The sequence below is a fragment of the Protopterus annectens genome, chromosome 3.part0, assembly GCF_019279795.1.
Source record: "Protopterus annectens isolate FY-2018-M chromosome 3.part0, PAN1.0, whole genome shotgun sequence".
NCBI classification, from domain to species: Eukaryota; Metazoa; Chordata; order Ceratodontiformes; family Protopteridae; genus Protopterus; species Protopterus annectens.
Genome location: NC_056731.1, coordinates 1,540,843,875 through 1,540,863,608, shown reverse-complemented (window position 1 = coordinate 1,540,863,608; position 19,734 = coordinate 1,540,843,875). Strand labels below are relative to the sequence as shown.

Below are 19,734 nucleotides of genomic sequence, written 5' to 3'. Positions count from 1 at the left end.
CACACACACGCACACGCACACACACACACACATGCACACACACATCTGTGAATTTAATTCTGATTGCCATTCACACTAATTTTTACATCCCCTCAAATCTCAATCTGGATAGCGTAACTCTTCATTGTCACCTCCCAGCACAGTTACGACTGCTCTTCTTCTCTAATTACACAATGTAATCATAATTCTGTATTTCCTTCTCTCTATGCAGATTTCAAGCAATTCACCCTGCATAATAACATCATGTGCTCAAAGTTCTTCAGCTTCGCCTCCCAGAAGAACATTACAGCCATCTTTTTGTCTATTGACACTGTGTGGTCCTACTTCTGCAACATCACCCTGTGCAGCTCTGGAACTTACCAATAACTTTTGTTCATCATTTCCCTATACAGCCATGAAACCTTTCTACTTGCTGACTGACACTATCTGATCAGTTCTACACTTTACTTTACTGTGCTGCTCTTGTATCTGTGTTCTTACCAGCTACCACTATTTCCTCAAACATCTGCACTGTCACCGCCCTGTGCAGCTATGTGATGTTCTTCCTTAGCTAGTAACAACATGTTCTCATAGTTCTGAATCCTCACTTCCATATGTAGCTCTAAGTCCACAATGATGTGCACCATCATCTCCTTGTGTAGCTTTGGGACATCTTCCTTACTTACTGGCACCATGTACTAATATTCTTGCAACACCATCTCCCTGTCTAACTGTGTGACCTTCCTCCTTACCTAATGACACCATGTGTTCAAAATTTTGCACCATCACCTCCCGGTGGAGCTGTTTCTCTTCCCTGCTCAGGATCTTCCATTCTTCTCTTGAAAAGTCAACAGCAACATCTTCAAAGGATTCGAGTACCTGGAAAAAAAAAAAGACTTTGTTTAATCTCTGTTGTTCTGACTGTTAAGAAAGAATTCAAAGCAAGCAAAACGTGACATCATTTGCTACTTAAATTGTAATCATCAGTATTATTCTGCCAACAGATGCAGCTTCCTGTCCCTTTTCTTGCTGGAGCACAATATGGCCACATGAGCACATTAGCGAGCTGGTGGGGCATTTTAAAAAAATGGTAAAGTATAGAACATGCAAATGTCTTTCTTCAAGTAACTATGCGAAACACTTCACCAGCTTTCTCAGAATAATACATCATGACCCTCAGCTATAAAAAAATGTACTTAGGCAGTGATTTTTTTTTCAGTCTAGTTGTTAAGGAGAGTTGTCCTAAATAAGTGACTTATTCAGAGTTGCACAGTAGTCAGACCTTGTCCCCTTAACTACATGACGCAAATGTACAATAGCTCAGAGCTTTAACCCTTTATGCTAACTGGTGGACCGATTCCAGGTATAATGAATCAAATATTCTATCTTACTAGACTGTTCAGCAAGTCCTTCAAAATGTCCCACTTGACTTTTCTTGATCTAGCTTAATGTATACAGACAGCCTTCATCCTTACTTTCAAAAACTGTTTTAATCTTTATCTTTCTTAACCAGGCCACTGATCCCCTTAATAAATCATTCTCTTACCACCACAAACAGACACATATAAACTGACCACAGCAATATTTGCGTACCTCAAAAAATGGCTCTGACACTTCAAATCAATTGTTTTTCATAAATTAACTGCAGTTTTTTAGCATCCTTATGACAGCCTGTCACAAAACATATTATCTTAATAACAGAACCTTTACACATTCAAAATTCAAGACAACCTCCACCGTTTACAGTCAAAATTTACATGGCATCCTCTACAGAAGAACACTGCCAAACGGCTAGTGCCTAGGGATGCTTTCTGTTCATACAATGCATTAACTTCCTATTTCCAACATCAAAAGTACATTATATTCAGATTACCTGTTTTTTTTATAAGTGTTCCCATCACTCTCCAGAGTACATTTTGACAGAAGATGTTTAATAAGACTTGCACATTTAAATCTTGTAAACTTCCATCAGCTACTCCCAGCAAAACACACTAGATGTAAAACAGAGGTTCACCAGGGTGACATAACATAAAGATGAACATAAAAGGGGTTGCTAATCCAGGCTCAGGTGACACATCAAAACTTGTATTTGGAATTCAGAGCTGCAGTGCATAAAGGGAGACTGGGTTAAGGGGGTGCAGGGTTTCCATGAGACAGATGCATATTGGCATTTATATCACTGTCAGGAATGAAATGCATTTTCCTCTCACTGGGCCACTGGCTTTAACTAGATTTATTTTATGTAATTACTTACTTAAGAGTTTCTAAACCTTACAGGAAGACAACTCCAAAGTGATCCTTTTTAAGCTATGACATGGGCAACGAGGCAAATGGAGCTACAGACAAGCTATGGGAATCAATATAATATACACATAAAACACTGTTATATGAAGTACAACTAAAATACAGAGTACACAAAAAACACAGCTGGAGACAGATTAGATAATGTTTTTTTTTTCCAATGCACAGCAGTTAAACAAGAGCACAATATCAAAAGTCCAAACACAGAAAGACCAGAGTCCAAATGTCAAAATACTGGCAGCATATATAGCCTAAGCATAAAATATTGAATATGTCAGTAGTCTGTTATCTTGCAACACTACTTGACAACATGAGGGTATCATTTCCATCAGCTTCCCTACCTCTGGTCAGGTATAAACCCAATACAGTTTGCGCTCATCAGGTATACATTCTCTGAACTGCATCTCCTCATGGACTGTTTTCATCTGAGAATATCTGAAAGTACAGTTTGTATTAGTGTGCCAGCAGTGATTAGAAGTTTTTGGGGTCTCCAGTCTTTGAGGTTTTGCAATCCTGGAGTTAGAATTCATAAATAAGAAAGCTACGGCAGGCAAATCCCCCACATGGAAAATGTAGGGACTCTTGCCCTGATGAAAAAGAATGCTTTTTTCCATCTAGTTAAATTTTATTCAAATGGTTTATTTTGTTCTGCTGAAGCTACAATCAACATGGCCTTATCCAAATGTAGTGGAACAGTCTCTGCTAATATAGAGGACTGCAATGATGGCAAAAGCAAATGTGACTACCACAGTGACCTATTCACTCAGAAAGTATCATGAGCAGAACCAAACACTGTCAATAATTCACAACAATTAAATATTTAATGTGGACTGTGTACATCATTCATAAAACATCTCAAATGAAAAGTACTGTGGGGATGTGTTGGTCAAAATGTAACAGTGTAAAGAAAGATTTTCCACCACAAAACTGTATGAAAGTGAGTTAATGCAAAGAACTGCATACTGGCCTACAACAACAGAAGCAATAGAGGCTGACAAAAAATGTATTTTACTTTATGTGAATGAAGCCCAAAGACTATGAGTAAGTGCCCACAAATTATCATATAAAATGCACTAAATGTAAGTACAAAAGTTGCCAAGGCATTGCCAAGTAAGCAGTGAAACTCAAAACACAGAAAAAAAAAAAACAGAAAACTTACAAAAATATGTTAGTTTTTAAAATCTGAATAATGATCTTTGATGTCTGAACTACTCAAGATGAGTCATGGAAACTTCAAGGCTGAAAATGTACACAAAGATGTCACCACTGTGACAGATACAACAACATAGTTTAACTGCAGTGCATTTTCAGAAAGTCTGTCTTCAGAATACTGTTTTTGACTGTTTTACTGCTTAATTTAAAAGCACATTTCTTCAAAATGATTCAGTGATTGTTCATGAAACTATCAGGGGGTATCTGACAACTTACTGAATAGTGGTATACTGAAAGTCATAATACTGAATGCAAAATCATTGTTAGTCAAAATGTTGAAACTTTGCAATGTTCAACTCAAAATACTTGTATGCGTGCACTATGGTCATACACTGTACCAGTACACCGACAGTCACCTAACAATATCACTTTTCATTTAGTGACTCTTGGAAATTAACATGGGTCAGGTGAGTGCTTGTCCACCTCTCCACACATGGGAATAGGTATTTTGATTTCAAAATGTAAACATTACAGCATTTTGACATTTCAACACTGCACACTCAGTATTATGATTTTCTATATACTGCTTTTCATTAAGTTGACATGAACCCTTTTAAGGCAACATTAATGACATATGCTTATATGAAGTACAAGTAATATACACAGCATGCAATGATCATAGCTGGAGATGGATTAGCTATTTTTTTCAAGGCATGGCAGTTCAAACAGCACTGCTGAATCTCTAATATTGAAAGTCCAAATGCAGAAATAAACAGAATCAAAATGTCAAATATGAGAACTATTCAGTTACTGCCATGAATAAACATGTTCTACCTTAAAGAAATGGACCAGAATACCAGCACTGTAAGCATAGCTCCACCCCATATAGAAACAGAGGGCATGTTAACGCAGTTCTCCGAAATATACATGAATTCCAAGTACACAACTGTTGTTACTTAAACCCCATTGTACAAAAGCAGAGTCCAACTTCTTAACATATTGAGGAAGAATACATCTCCGTTCTCCCTTACACACAAGTGTCTAAAAGTAGATTGTCCAGGTCCCCTTCAATAAACACATCAAACTGAATGACATTTGACGACCTTTATTAAACTTTCATAAACATAACTTAGTTATCCAATATTTACTACTTACTAATGAAACAATACAGCTGACTGAATTCCAACAGCCACATCCATGTAATATTAATCAGGACAGCGTGACCTTGTTCATCTGTACCCAGTACACAGCATAAATACCTCCAACTCACTCACTTATGAAGCAGCGTCCCACTACTCACTTCATTTACCATTTCTTGAATTCTTCTTTTACCACTTACAGAATTAACATCCAACCAAATAAACAGCGTCCTTACCCTGCTTGCTTATTTATCGAGCCGCCTTGAATACTCACTTTCGTTTCCCAAGTTATTGGAATGAGCATCCAAAACCAGAGGGGGAACAGAAGAGGGCATACCTGTCCCTCTTCTCTGCCCTACCCAATCTGATAAATAACCACAATCCCCACTATTCCCCAAAAGAGGGAGGGAGGGTAGGTAGCAAGTTCACGCCAAAATGTGATTTCTTACCCAGTTACACTTGCACAAGTCCCTTAAACCCCTCCCTGCCCATACTTCATTTCCTCCCAATCATCCCTCCCCAATTAACCCTTTCCTCCTGCCCACCTTGTTTACTCCTACTATATAATTACCCACTCTGAAGATGTCACAGGACAAATTGGTTTGTTACCAAACCTCATTTGTCCCAGTCCCCTTCAATAAACACATCATACCGAATGACATTTGACAACCTTTATTAAACTTTCATAAACATAACTTAGTTATCCAATATTTACTACTTACAAATGAAACACAATACAGCTGACTGAATTCCAACAGCCACATCCATGTAATATTAATCAGGACAGTGTGACCTTGTTCATCCTTACCCAGTACACAGCATTCATACCTCAAACTCACTTACTTATGAAGCAGCGTTCCACTACTCACTTCATTTGCTATTTTTTGAATTGCACATCCCACTTATTTTATTTATAAAGCAGTGTCCCATTACTCACTTCATTTACCACTTATTGGATTAACATCCAACCAAATAAACAGCGTCCTTACCCCGCTTGCTTATTTATCGAGCCACCTTCAAATACTCACTTTCCTTTCCCAATTCATTGGAATGACCATCCAAAACCAGAGGGGGAACAGAAGAGGGCACACCTGTCTGTATTCTCCGCCCACCAGTCTAACAAGGCTGTTCCCCCTCTGCTCGATAACGTTTCAGCAACCTAACCACCATTAATTAATTAGGCCAAACATCATTCGATGTACACTATCCCCCCTAACCTGTCATCCCCACCAAAGCTCCATCACCAGGTTGTTACCTGCCAAATGCATCAAACACTAAAATTCCCAAGACATGCAAAACCATGCAAGACCAATTGCACCATCAAGCCTAACTGCTCCATTCTACTGTCCAACGCATCTATTACTGTCCAAAAGAAACTTCCTTTCCAATCAATATAATAATAAACCCACCAACACCTGCTACCCAAATCTAATCAAGGAAACATTTACTGCCATCATAGCATTTGCTGACCAACAATAACCTTCCGAATGATTTCATCACATCCATAAAAGGAAATGCCACATGAACTGTAGCCCAATACCACCATTGCCAAATCCAACCCTCAACACACAAGCTATCTTTCCAATAGCCAATGTCTGTCAATCCTACTTCAACCTTTCAAACCAATGAACAGCCAGCTGGGATTAAATTCCTCCCCCATAATCCCCGTGTAGCTATACTATGCCCAGCAACTATTTAGCTTATACTTTTGGTCTGTTCCTCTTAAAATTTGTATTTTTCTGGGAAATCGTCGAGAAGTGAATTCACTAAATAATGACAGCTCTTTAAGTTTCAGTCTTCCTATCTTTCAAGAAACACATGGTAACACAAAACACTTTATTTTAGCAACTTTCTAAGATTATACATGCAATAATTAAAATATGTCCATGGTTTTAGGCCTTTACCCCCCCCCAAAAATAAATTTTGGCTTTTTCCAGATTTCTTGTGTTGCAAAGTTGAGAGATTTAGTTGATCGTCAAGTGAATTTTACAGGGAGCTGAGAGCTTCAGGGGAAGAGAAATTGAATGTTACTTATGCTAAATTGTCTGCATTGTTAGTAGCACAACAGGTAGTATACTTGCTTTTGATGCAGAAGGCTGTGGGTACTACTCCCACAGTATGCAGATGGATCGCTGCTACTGTACTGTGTTGTACTTTAAATGGGAGTGGATGCTGCAGTCCTATGAATGTCCTCCTTTGGAGGAGTTACCTAGTAAATATGAACCTGTTTTCAGTTTGCTAACCATTCCCCATTGCAAAATTACTAGCTTATCATTTTTTAATGTAGAAAATAGGCAATTTATTCTTCAAGGGCAATAGCACTTTATTTGTAGATGAAACAATGAAATATAAAGTTGTTTGCTAGCAGCAACCTCTTCATTAGTTACAGATCTCTTCAATGTGGAATTATTTAGATGACTTACTTCTGCAGAGATTTTGTATATTTACTGATATTGGTGGATTGTAATGACAGAAGTTTGAATGGCCTTTCATGGCTGAAATTTTCTGAAATGGGTAGTTTTGTCATTATTGGTGCATACATTTTGTTTCATTGCTTACTAGAAGACTGTTCCAAACTACAAATTTAAAACACATTCTAACAGGTGGTGTTGCATTATAGAATTAATATAATTTAATACAATCAGGAAGGTAAATCAAAGAACATATACATGCATGCTTGCTCACAGGATGCAGGAAATCAAAACAGGGGAAGGGACCATTCACCAATGGTGTCCCCCAGGGTTATGAGATGTTTTCTGTTTGGCATATACATCTCAAAAATAAAAGGAAATACCAAAGGGTTTGGCTAACTATGTTTGAGATTACTGCAAGCTGGGAGCAGTTATTGAATCCCCTAATGACTTAAACATCATCCAGGAAGGTTTGTCCCAAACAATAACTGGTGCCAGAATCATGAACTGAAACTAAACTCCAAGAAATACATTATCGTATATTTTGGGAAGTCATCTACTTCAGGGAACTGCCAAACTGACAATGCCCCCTGAGAAATGACACAGTTGTTTGGCATTTGGGAAGTTGTGTGTATAGTGACCTAACTTTTGACCAATATGTGCTCAGAGTCATAAGAAAGTTTTTCTATATTGCACAGCTTATAAACAAATTGATTGTGACTAGATCTAGAGATGTCATTGTCCCACTTTACAAAGCCCTCATTAGGTCAATAATTTTATATAATGCCCACTTTGGCATGTATCTGTCCAGACCCATGCAACAATTGGAATACCCACAGAGATCCTTACTAAAAGGATACAAGTCCTAAACAACAGTGAAGAATTATGTACTGCCTTCTGTTGGTTACTTCTTGTTATTTACATTTGCATGCAAGCACACCACAGTATATTAACTCTTAGTATAACCAACTACTTTTAAATACTGGATTGTACTAAGTACAATAAATACACGGAGGCAAACTACTTCAGTAAACTGCTTTAGTTAGTATGACATTTTTGTTACATTTGACTTTTGGTTTTACAAACACGCAACGCATATGCTGTCAGCTCTCTATTGCAAATTCCCAACATCTGTTTAAGCATAGTTGCATTTATACCAGAAGATCTGGTATTTTTCCAGAGTCTGATGTAAAACAGTTCATTATTTGTATAACAGTTTTTCTTTGTTCTTCTAATTTATGATTTGTCCTTTCTTTAAGCTCAGTGGTCCAAGGAAACTCAGTTATCTGAAATGTAGTGTTCCAGCACTATCGGTGTTTCATCTTTATCTTGCATGATGTTTCATTTCTTTACTTCATAGATGTCCTTGCAGCTGCCATCTACACAGTTATTTTTACAGACATTGTTTCTCAATAACATACTCCTTTACATGGATGCCAAAATCTATTTAAGCTATTATATGTTTGCCAGCACATATACTACTTTCTATTTTCAGCATTTTATATTACTTTAGATTAAACCTTTATATTTCATACTATTTTTTGCAGCTTTTTATTCAAGCTAATAATCATGCTAGCAACAGTTTGAAAAGACAGTGAATAAAACAGAATAATACTAATCTTTCAAATAGGTCATGCATGGACTACCTCAAAGATTTATCACTATACTCTGTGTGACGACTGGGGAGAGATGGGCAAAGGCTGCCAGCCTAGTCAAATAGAATTTGAAATATAATTCTGGCATTTGTAAATAAATGTAAAATACAGGCATGTCTTCTTGAGTAAAAGAATACTGTGAAATGTGGAACTGCAAAATATGTGACAACATTGCACTCTACTGGCCCAGTGAAGCATGTTGTGACCCTTTCATGTTAGAATTCGGCTCCAGTGCGTCTGGATGAAGGTTTCATGCCCATTGTTTTACGGCTAAAGTTTATGACCAGAATTTAGATGTGGAATGTGCTTTATTTCTCTGGTTTCTGTTAGAATATACATGTGGATTATAATATTGCACAGTAATAATTGGACACCGTTTTAAGGGCCTTTTAGCAGCTGATACTATTAGCTGGGTGGTGGCAGTAATTACTACCGTATAGTCTGGGTAAAGGGGCACAGTTGGAGAATCTGTGTCAGTCTTTCCCAGGAGTGCCTGTGAAGTTGTATAAATACATATCTCAAAGTTTGTGTGTGTTGTGCCAGCTACTTGGCAGGGACACGAAGCACTGGTTGGACAGAGAGGGTACTGGAGGGTTCTAGGTTGCCCAGCTAGGCTGACACCTAGACCCTATAGCTGTGCCAGTGGGGAGTCTTATTGGGGACCTGGTGAGCAAAGGAGCAACCAGCCCCAGACTGACTGTGATCTCTGTGTGCACTTAAGGGAAATTATACTTTACTGTGTGTATTAGTTATCCTTTCCTCTTTTCTAGGAGACGACCACCCTGGTGATAGTGGTGAGGATTGAGGCTCCTTGATTGCTGGGCCAGGGCACGGTCGTCATACTCAGTATCCTACAGAGTGCTTAGAGGTGACGTGTCTGGCATACAAGGCATCCTCCGACCTAATACAGACTGACCTACTGAACAGCAGCAAGTCAAATGACATCAGAAATACTCAGTCCATTCAAGTAAAACAAAGCTCATCCCTGTCCATATTCAAATAAAACTTGATCTAAGGATGGGTAATAGAAAATGTACAAGCAGGTACACAAAGGCTTTCAAAATAAGCAGTAGAAGAAATCAATCAGCTGCTTGGTCTCCAATAAGATCCTTTAATATGACAAGGCAAAGTTAAAATCACAGTCTCTTCCCGGTTGGCGATTCCTTGGTTTGCATTCGTCATTAATAGAAAATGTACTCTAGGATTGCCCTTAGTGCAACTAGTGGATAGAGGCAGTTCCTATATGCTGCATCCCTTACATGGGTCCCCCTCAAATTATCTATAGTGTGATAACATTTATTCTCACAATTCACATTTCAATTATCAGCCATGGGATGGGTAAGACCAATCAGGACATATTAATTCAAGCACCAAAATGGAAATTGCTAAGCTTAAAATGTCCTCCAAGTGAACCTATGTTGTGGTAGTAAATAGTTTTAAAAATTGCCATTTTTAGATCATTAAGTGCCCCTGTCAACCTCTGCCCTCCCCCCCAGTCTTCAACAGCTTCCAACGCCTCTGGATATTAGTTTATTTCTGAAGTTAATACAGTTAGATTCATTCTTCACAGCTACAAACAGACGGACATTTCTAAAATGTGCATTCTCTTTATGCAGAGCTCTTCCATTTTAAAACCAACACCCGTAGTGGTGCAGAGGTTAGCGTTGTTGCCTCACAGCAAGAGGTTCTCCCATTCGATTCTCGGCTGGACCTCCTTCTGTGTGGAGTGTGCATATCCTCCCCGTAGTCGAGTGATGTTTAAAGACATGCAGGTAGGTGTGTGCATGAATGGGCGTGCCTTCTTTGAAGGTTGGGCATCAGGCTGGCAACTTGGTACTGTAAAAATCCACTGCCAGTCATTAGCGGACCAGAGTTCCACTGTGGCGACCCCTAACCAGGAAAAGCTGAAAGACTTTAGTGTTGGGAACTGACATGGCAGCTTATCTGAGGACTAGAAGTGGGCAAAAATAAATTGTGAAAAAGTTAAACTGTATGTGAAGAGAGAACTGAAGCACACAAAATGACTGGAAGTCAAACAGCTTTCCAGTGGAGGGTTGTAAAGTGGCATTCAGTATGTGGAGCTATAATCATACAAATTTTATTAGCATCACTATGACAGAATGCTGTGCACAAGCTATAACAGGAAGGCCTTGTTCTAGTTTTAGACTTAGAACATCAAATCTCCTTGATTCTGGAGTTAACAGGTTTGATAAAGACCAGCATGCCTTCAGCTGAGCTGTTACCTTATCAAACTGAAGTTCTCCATGTTCTCTGATGGATAGTGAGAGACACTCCAAAATCCAAAATACATCTGTAAATAAACTTGCTTGTGATGGTGCTGAGATCTGTAATGATGAGGTGGTGGATATATTTTAACTGCAGATGGTTACCAAAAAGAATACATGCAGTTTTAGCTGTGTTGATTGTGAGTTTGATAATATCAACCTATGGCCAAATTAGGATGAAGTCTGCTTATAAAGGAGTTTACTTATTTTGATGACTGGATTGGTGTCATTAGGTCAGTGGCAAATTCAGGGAGACTCAATGTGGTATTCTTATTTGGAACTTCCCCTATTCTTTTTGATAAGTGCTGTGGGATCTTTTAAATCCATCTGAGTTACCAACTCACAATATGGAACCTTAGTTTAACATTTCATCCAAAACCTGATGCTTAGATGGATGTAGCCATAAGGCTGCAATTAGTTTATATTGTAATGTAAAGATGCAGGAAACAGAAAATTTAGGTCAGGTTGAAAAATATTAAAAATCAGACATTGTGCTTCCAAACTGGAACCTGAAGATTCAGTTTGTCAGACAGTTTTAATAACTAGAAAACAGAGTCTACGTAAAATACAATGAGGTAGACCTTTATAAAGGAAAGTGCAATCAATGCTCCTTTAAAATTTACAAACGGGTTGGTAACCCAACCATCTCCATACTTCAGAATACCTGTAGCAGAAAAAAAACTGCACTAAAGATGATGTAGCATGACTAGTAGAGAGGAGGCAACGCTTTTTAATAAAATCAACAATATGGATATATACGACTATTGAAATATTAATAGGACTAAAAAAAAGACAGGTCACTAGTTACTGAAAGTTGAGAGAGAGCTTATTCTGGGGTGAGAATTGTAAAATAATGTTTAAATCACAGAGGATTATAACACAGATTATATTTATTTATTCATATTATATATATATATATATATATATATATATATATATATATATATATATATATATATATATACACACACATACACGGACACACAAACATACATGTATGGGTCTATAGGAGTAGATCGAATAACAACAGCAAAATTCCAAACACAAGCCAATATTAGCATACCTGCATAAAATAGAAATTACACATGACAGACGTCCACAACACTGAGTACAAACATCACAAGACAGACCAGACATAGTCAAGACTTCCATAACACTGACATAGTATAATATATTGGTGGAAGCACAAAGACATCCTGAGAATTTTGAGCATTCAAGAAGCTTCACTGTACCTACACAACATGCTAGAAAATTAAAAGAAAATACACATCCTCCAAAAGTGTGCTTTACCAAACCTGTGTTTTCTCACCTAAAATAAGTCAGAAAATATAGCAACTGCAGTAGAATGGGTAAAACAAAACAAACAAAACTTCTCTCAGACAACATGTGTAACCGTAAATGAATTAGCGACAAAGGCAAAATCAACATCACCATACACACACGCGCTCTGTCTCTCTCTCTATATATATATATATATATATATTTATGTATATATACACACACACACACACACACACACACACACACACACACACACACACACACACACACACACACACACAGTCTATAAGGATCCATAATTTTTTGACAAAAAAACTAAGGTTGAAAGGTAAGTTGTGTGATCTGAAAGTGTCGAATGGTAGTGTTTACGAGTGTGAATGTGAGTGTGTGCATGTTTCACCACAGTGTATGTATATTTTGTCAAATACTTGTCAGTACAGTTGTGTTTTAGTGGTGTTGTGGGAAAAAGCATGTTTGCCTGAGGAAGTCGAGTCTGTTTATTGAGAGTTTAATGCCAAATGTTTTGTATATTCTCAAACTTTCATCATAAAGATGTGTGTGTGTGTGTGTGTGTGTGTGTGTGTGCATGCGACTGTTTGAGTTTCAGTAAGGGTGAGAGAAAAAAAGAGGTTAATTTTCTTTAGTGTGTACTAGTTGGTGTTTTTGTTGGGCTGGAAGTTTAAGTATTTCTGTATTAGGGTTGAAGTGGCAGTTTTAAAGAAAAGGTTTTACTAAGGCAAACTGTAGGGTTGGGGGTTAAGATTAGCATACATTAAAGTTACCATAAAAGTGAAATAACTTTTGTCCTTCTGTCAACATTTGATTCACTAGAACAGTGTTTAAACCAAAATTCTGTATACTTATATGTGGAAAATGTCCATCCATTTTTTTACTTTTCAAAGATAGGAAGCAGATAGAGAACAGGTAAAAAAAAGACCTACTTTTAAGTGACAATGGAAGAGGTACACTACAAGATACAGAAAATATATTCATCATCTAAAAAAACAAACATTAAAAATACATTCACATACAATTCTGTTCATATGCACTTCCCACTCGAGGAGTCTATAAGAAGCTCCAAAATAATTTAAAAAAATAACTAAATTGTATTGTAGCTCTACCACAATTAACAGCATATACATAATGCTCCAGAGAAGGGGCTATGATTCCCCCTTTATCACCCGTAAAATTATTGTGCCCCATTCAATTTGATGGTGCTGTCTTCATCAAATACATTTTTAAAAAATGAATTTGACTGCAGTAACCCAGTCAGTCATGGCAGGAGTTATAAAATTTACAAGTTTGGTAGTGTTAATGGAAGAATCTTTAAAACGTTAACCAGATCCTGCAAAAGGGAAATATTGAAGGGATAATCTTAATTTTTTTCCAACAAACCTTACAGTTATGAGTAACCATTTAATCAAAAGAAAGTTTATACATTAGCCAAAAATGTCATAAAATATCAGGATTTGCAGGCAGAAATGACAGCAATGTGGAAGAAAGATACCCAGACAGTTCCAATATTAGAAGGAGCAATGGGTCATAAAAAAGAATCTACAATTGTATTTTTCATGTTAACCAGATTTTAACCCACCGTTATATACGTCTAAGTAAATTTCAGTGACAGACAGTTGTTTTCTAAGACAGTTTGTTAGTTCATTTTCACAGAAAATAAAAAAAAATTTGAAAAATTTAAATTAAGAAAAATAGTATAAAAATGTATACAATTTGAAAAAACAAGCATCAGATTCCTCATTCTTATTGCACAGTGCGATGTTGAGAGAAATACAGTTCTGGTTTGTAGCGGCGCTGTGTATTGTTCTGTGTATGTCTCAATACGGCAGTTCTTCAAGATGATGGGCTCAGTTTTTTGGCATTTCAAAACACTACCCTGCTACCCTACACTCTTCAAACCCTCTATAAATGGATGGCACACCATGAATGAAGGTAAGGTCATTTGGAATTGTAGAATGACTGTGTATCCAGAGTGACTTCATCTTTAAGTGGCTTTAACTGGAAAAGGTGGTGGAAAGTAAATGAAGTGTTTGTAACTACTGAATGGTAAATGTAAACACAAACAATGCAAAAATACAAAAAAAAAACAATGAAACAAAAAAAAATGCAAAAATAATGGCTTGAAAAGTGCTGAGAACACACACATGAAAGTACATATGAAGTAGACACGAGCAAGTACGCATCAGATGCTTACTACTGAGGAAGGGAATTTGTTTGCTGTTCCTCTTCCTCCATCTCATTACCACATTGGCAGAATAGCAATAGCAGGTAAGACCACACACCCCTTTTATGAACCTTAAAGATGAGATCACAGTAACAATTCACACCCATTTAAAAATCTGGTCTGATAGCAATACGTAAGTACCCGTTACCACATATGCTAACAGCACATGTAGCTCCATATGAATTACAGAAGGAGACATTACGGGTGCTGTGAAGAGCACTTCTGGCTGACATCAAAGACTGAAAGAATGTTAATTTCTTGAATTTTAATCATATTTTGACTTAGGAATGAGGTCCATTCCCATCACGATAATAGAAACTCAAAAGACTTGGAGAAATTAAAAAGTAAGAGACCATCCTAAAAAAAAAAAAAAAATGTTAGACCAAGGTCACATCTACCTGGGTATGTTGTAGCTCAGATGGATGTAAAAGACCCACAGCACCTATTGAAAAGATTAGGGGATATTTCCTGATGTCCTGGCCAAACTTTCTTCAGATACTAGGAATACCACCTTGAGTCTCCCCAGTAAAGATGCCATTAGCCTAGTGGAATTACCCAGCCATAAAAGTGCAAATGAAATAAAAAAAAAAGTGCAGTGCTTAGATCCAAACCATACTTGTCCTCATATAAAAAGATTCACAGAAGCAGCTTATTGGGATGTGCCATTTATCCAGCAGGACAAAAACAAACTAATAAATAAACTGTATAAATATCTAAATTTTGCAGTAGTGTACTATTAATAGTCAATTATAATCAGAACTTTAAAAAAATATTTGCTTAACATGGTCTACAGTAAGTATTGGCCAATTCTTCTTTTTTCTTAATTTTTTTTTATTCTATTTATTTTATTTTATATTTGTTTACCGGGATAGTTCGATTGGACACATGCCTATTTACAGCAGAGGCCCAGGGAGAAAAGCTCCAGATTCAGTACAGAAAAACAAATAGTTGAACAATATGATAACAATATGATCACCTATACAGAAGCAAAAAATTGACAATAGATAAACATACAACTTTTGACACAAAAAACAAAATTTGACCCTACATAAAAAAATACAACTTTCGATACAGAAACAGAAATTGACACTAGATAAGCATTATAACTGACTATAGAGACAGACAGAGACTACTTAGAGATTAATTATTGTAAGTTTAGCATGAGCTGGTATAACTATTAGAAACTTGAGCAGAAAATAAAATTCCTGATACTGCAGAAAATTACAGTAGGAATAATTGGATATGAAGCTATCTGGCATGGTAGAAACAGTGAAGGTTAGGTAATGCATGGACACAGCCAAGAATTCATTAAGTGTAATTTAAGTGGGTTTTGAACAGCATAATAGTGGAGGCAGAAGATAAAGCAGGGAGAAAGTTATTCCAGGATTTAGCTACGTTATGGGAGAATAGTGTTTTACCTGCAGTGTTGTTATCCTTAGAGATACAAAGGAGTGATTTGTCAGTGAAGTGAAGGGGACGATTTAATTTGTAGGGTGCGAGTAGGTGACTTAGTGCTGGGGTTCTATTGGGATGTCTCACAATATTGTAGGCAATGATTAGTTGATGGTAACTGAGTAGATGAGGAAATTATAGCTGTTGTAGTTCCTTTAGAGCCTGACAGTGATTAATAGTGATTAATTAATGTGGCATTCCCTTGGTTTGAAGAAAACATGACTCATTTGTAACAAAAAAGAGGTAAGTAGGTCAATGAAACACTTAGAAACCTCTGCAAACAATGTGGTCTTGGCTAGGACGTTTTCCTGCCTTCAAGATGCTTTATAGTTTCCGGACTATCTAGCCATGTCACATCAGTCTACGGAATTTCTACTTTTCCCACTGTATTTTAATGAACTGGGTACCTAATACAGTTTCTTGATGCATAAATATGCGATTTTACATTTCGTTAAAATGATTGTTCACATGCCCAGCTCTGTCGTATAGAGAAATAAAGCCTTGACTATAGACCAGCCAACCAGAGTTTGATTAGGACTCAAACACTGAAACAGACAAGAAGATGTCACTGAGCATACATTGTTGGCTCACGCACTATGGAGGTGGGAGTGGGGGATGGAGATGGCTATGGTCTGCCGTGTGTGTGACACCTACAGGGAACACTACATGTTGAACCAGATTTGGTGCATATCAAGCATGTGCTGACATGAAGGAAGTAGAAAAGCCAGGAAAATGGCTGAGGCATACCATCCACAGCAGATAGCAATGAGCGGAGCCCAGGGAGCTGCCACAGAGGGGGGCATCAAGAGGGATGGGAAGATTGCTGTGCAGGATTTGAAAGATGGCCCACTCTCCCTATTACCTACTTCTCATTACTGGAGAACTAATAGAACAATTTGATTACCTGGACAGAAATAAATGGGATAATAGAGTCTTGCTGAGCCTGGGGTTGTCTGGCTCCTGCCATAACGATCAATGGGACAACTACAAACACAAAGAGATGGACAAGTTCCTGTGATATAGCAAATAGATGGATAAATAAATTACTCATCACAATTTTTTGATGTCACTTTGATCAATCTGGTTAACATCACTATCTACTATGTTTAGCAAGGTAATTCTTAAAATTGGCGCTTCAACACTGAAATGTCGGAGGTCTTCATGAATTATCAAAACAAAGAAATCTATTCTTCTGATGCTTACCATTCCGGTAATTGTCATATTCAGTTTCAATTCATTTTCTTTCTAACATTATGTTTTTGCACAATGATTCATATTTTGATAATTAGTAGCAAGAGCTTTAGTTGTATAAGCAGCAGCTTTATCTACTTGCTTCTTATAGGTTCATAGGTTCATACTAGGCTATCTGCCCTAGGGCATTTATAAGCCTAGCCAGAGTGTGTGTGGCTTTCACCACCCCTTAGGATGAGAATACTATACCCATTAGTTTGCTGTGCCTCTGTCCAGCAGTGATACAGAGATGATTCCCGGGGTAAACCTACGATCTCCCATCCACTCGTCAAGATTTCTCTTGAACAGAGTCAGTGAGGGGCTCTGCCTCACATGGACTGGGATTCTGTTCCATAGTGTAGGGAGTCTCTGGGTGATGAATCTGTCCCTCCAGCACGTCCTATTTATATCCGTGTTGAGGTTTAAGTCTCTTGCTCTCGTGGCTCTGGTGGATTTGGATTTTTGAGGTGGAGCATGTCCATTAATTCCGGGTTGGACATGGCCTTGTATGTCAGGCACAGATCACCTCTGAGCAGTCGGTATGCGACTGAATAGAGCTGGAGTTTCTTCAGTCGGGCATCGTATGACATATGTTTGAGCCCCGTTATCCTTTTGGTGAGGAACTTTTGGGGTCTTTCCAACTACTGCAGGTGTCGGGTAAGGTACATTCTGAATGGGGCATTGTACTCAATCATTGGTCTGATAAGTGAAGAGTACAGGGGTACAATGACCTCTCCTGATCTGGATGTGAATCCCTTCATGATCAGGTGGGCAATGTAGAAGGTCTTCCTAACCACTTTGGCAATGTGAGTGTCAAAAGAGAGGTTACTGTCAACTTGGGTCCCCAGGTCCCTGATAATTTCTTCCGTGTTTAATGGATTACCACCTATGTGGTAATTAGGGATTACCTTGTTTTTCCCAAAGGGTATGACTATACATTTTTTGGCATTTAGCTTAAGGCCATGGCTCTGGCACCAGTTATCCATTTCTATGAGACCTTTCTGGAGGATGTCTGTGTGTGATGGAGTGTCAATTATGGTGCCCAGTTTGCAGTCATCTGCAAATTTTGTCAGCCACAATCCCCCTATGTTTGCCTGCACTTCAGAAAAATAAATGCTGAACAAGAGGGGGCCCAGGACTGAGCCCTGTGGGACACCGCTCGTGACCGGCTTAGAGTCTGACATGGCACCAGCAACTCTAACCCTGTGTGTTCTGTCCTTGAGCCAGTTTGCAACCCATCTTGTGACATATGGGTTTACATCTAAGCTGGTGAGCTTTTCTATGATGCCCGAGTGGGGTATTGTGTCGAACGCTTTTGCTAGGTCAAGGTAGGCTGTGTGAACTGCCTTACCCTTATCAATGGCCTTAGTGACTGTTTGAAAAAGTCGACCAAGTTCAAGAGGCAGGATCTGCCCTTGACAAAGCCAAATTGGGTAGGATCCAGTGTCTGTAGGTCCCCAATGTCTTTATTTATGAGTTCCATTATGATCCTCTCCATAGCTTTGCAGACAAGGCTCGTCAAGCTTATGGGGCGGTAATTTCAGGGTCCGTAGAAGCACCACCTTTGTAGAGTGGGACCACAGTTGCCGTCGCCATTCTTTGGGTATGTATCCTGTAGTAAGGCTAAGATTAAACAGCAGCCTTATGTGTGGGTTTAGTTCCTCATTGAGTTCGTGTAGCACACAGCCGGGGACACCGTCCGGTCCCATTGATGCTGTGTTTTTGCTTTAGAGAGCAGCTCTCACCTGGGCATCTGAGATGTTTGGGAGGCTAGACTCTGGTGGGATAGATATTTCTCCTTTTGGGGGAGAAATTTGCACTGAACCTGTCTGCCAGTATGTTGGCAATGTCTGTGGGTTCAGTGATTTTTTTCATTTTGGACTAATTCTGAGCATATCTGGGAGTTTCCACACAGGTTTCTAACATAGCTAAAGAAGGCTTTATGATTGTCTTTTGTGTCATTAGCGATTTTTCTCTCAAAGTTGGCCTTGGATGATTTTATGAGTGATCGTAGTTTTTGCTAGTATTGATCAGAGATGCCTTCCCATTTAAGGATTTTGCTCTGTCATGTAGTAGCTTTCTCCTCTTGTTGTAGAGTTTGTTTATGGCTGGAGTCCACCAGACCGGGCGCCTGCCTTTGGTGGAAAGGGTCTTGATTTTATTAGGGATTGCTTGATCCATACATTCCTGGAGGTGCTCGTAGAAGGCATTTGTAAGGGTTTCAGCAGCGTGGGTTGTGCTTTCCACTGGCTCGGGGGCCCTGAAGGATACCACTCCAGTCTTAAGAAGTGTGAAGTTTGCTTTTGAGAAGTTCTTCACTGTGGTCTTTTTGCTGGGGTGGGGGCGGGATGTGGATCTCCAGTGAGATTAATTTATGGTCTGATCTCACCAATGAGGATATACTTCCGGTGTGGAGCATTTTGTCCCCATGTTTGTGATGATCAGGTCTAGTATATTTTCTCCTCTTGTGGGAGTGGTGACTAGTTGTTCCATAGCATTTGAGTTTATGAACTCAAGGAACCTTTGGGCTAGGGTGTTGGGGCTTGAGTAATGTTCCCAGTCTATGTTTGGGTAGTTGAAGTCACCCAATATGATGGTGTTTGGAGAGAC

General features: G+C 38.4%; 1 protein-coding gene across 1 annotated transcript in view; it reads right to left on the bottom strand.

Annotated features, from left to right (window-relative positions):
* The window catches only part of LOC122796832 (zinc finger protein 84-like), a 279,258-nt gene that overhangs the window by 241,229 nt on the left and 18,295 nt on the right, over window positions 1-19,734 (bottom strand). Inside the window, 1 exon segment of the mRNA XM_044065575.1 lies at window positions 732-858. Within this exon segment, the coding sequence (XP_043921510.1) occupies window positions 732-858 (127 nt within the window).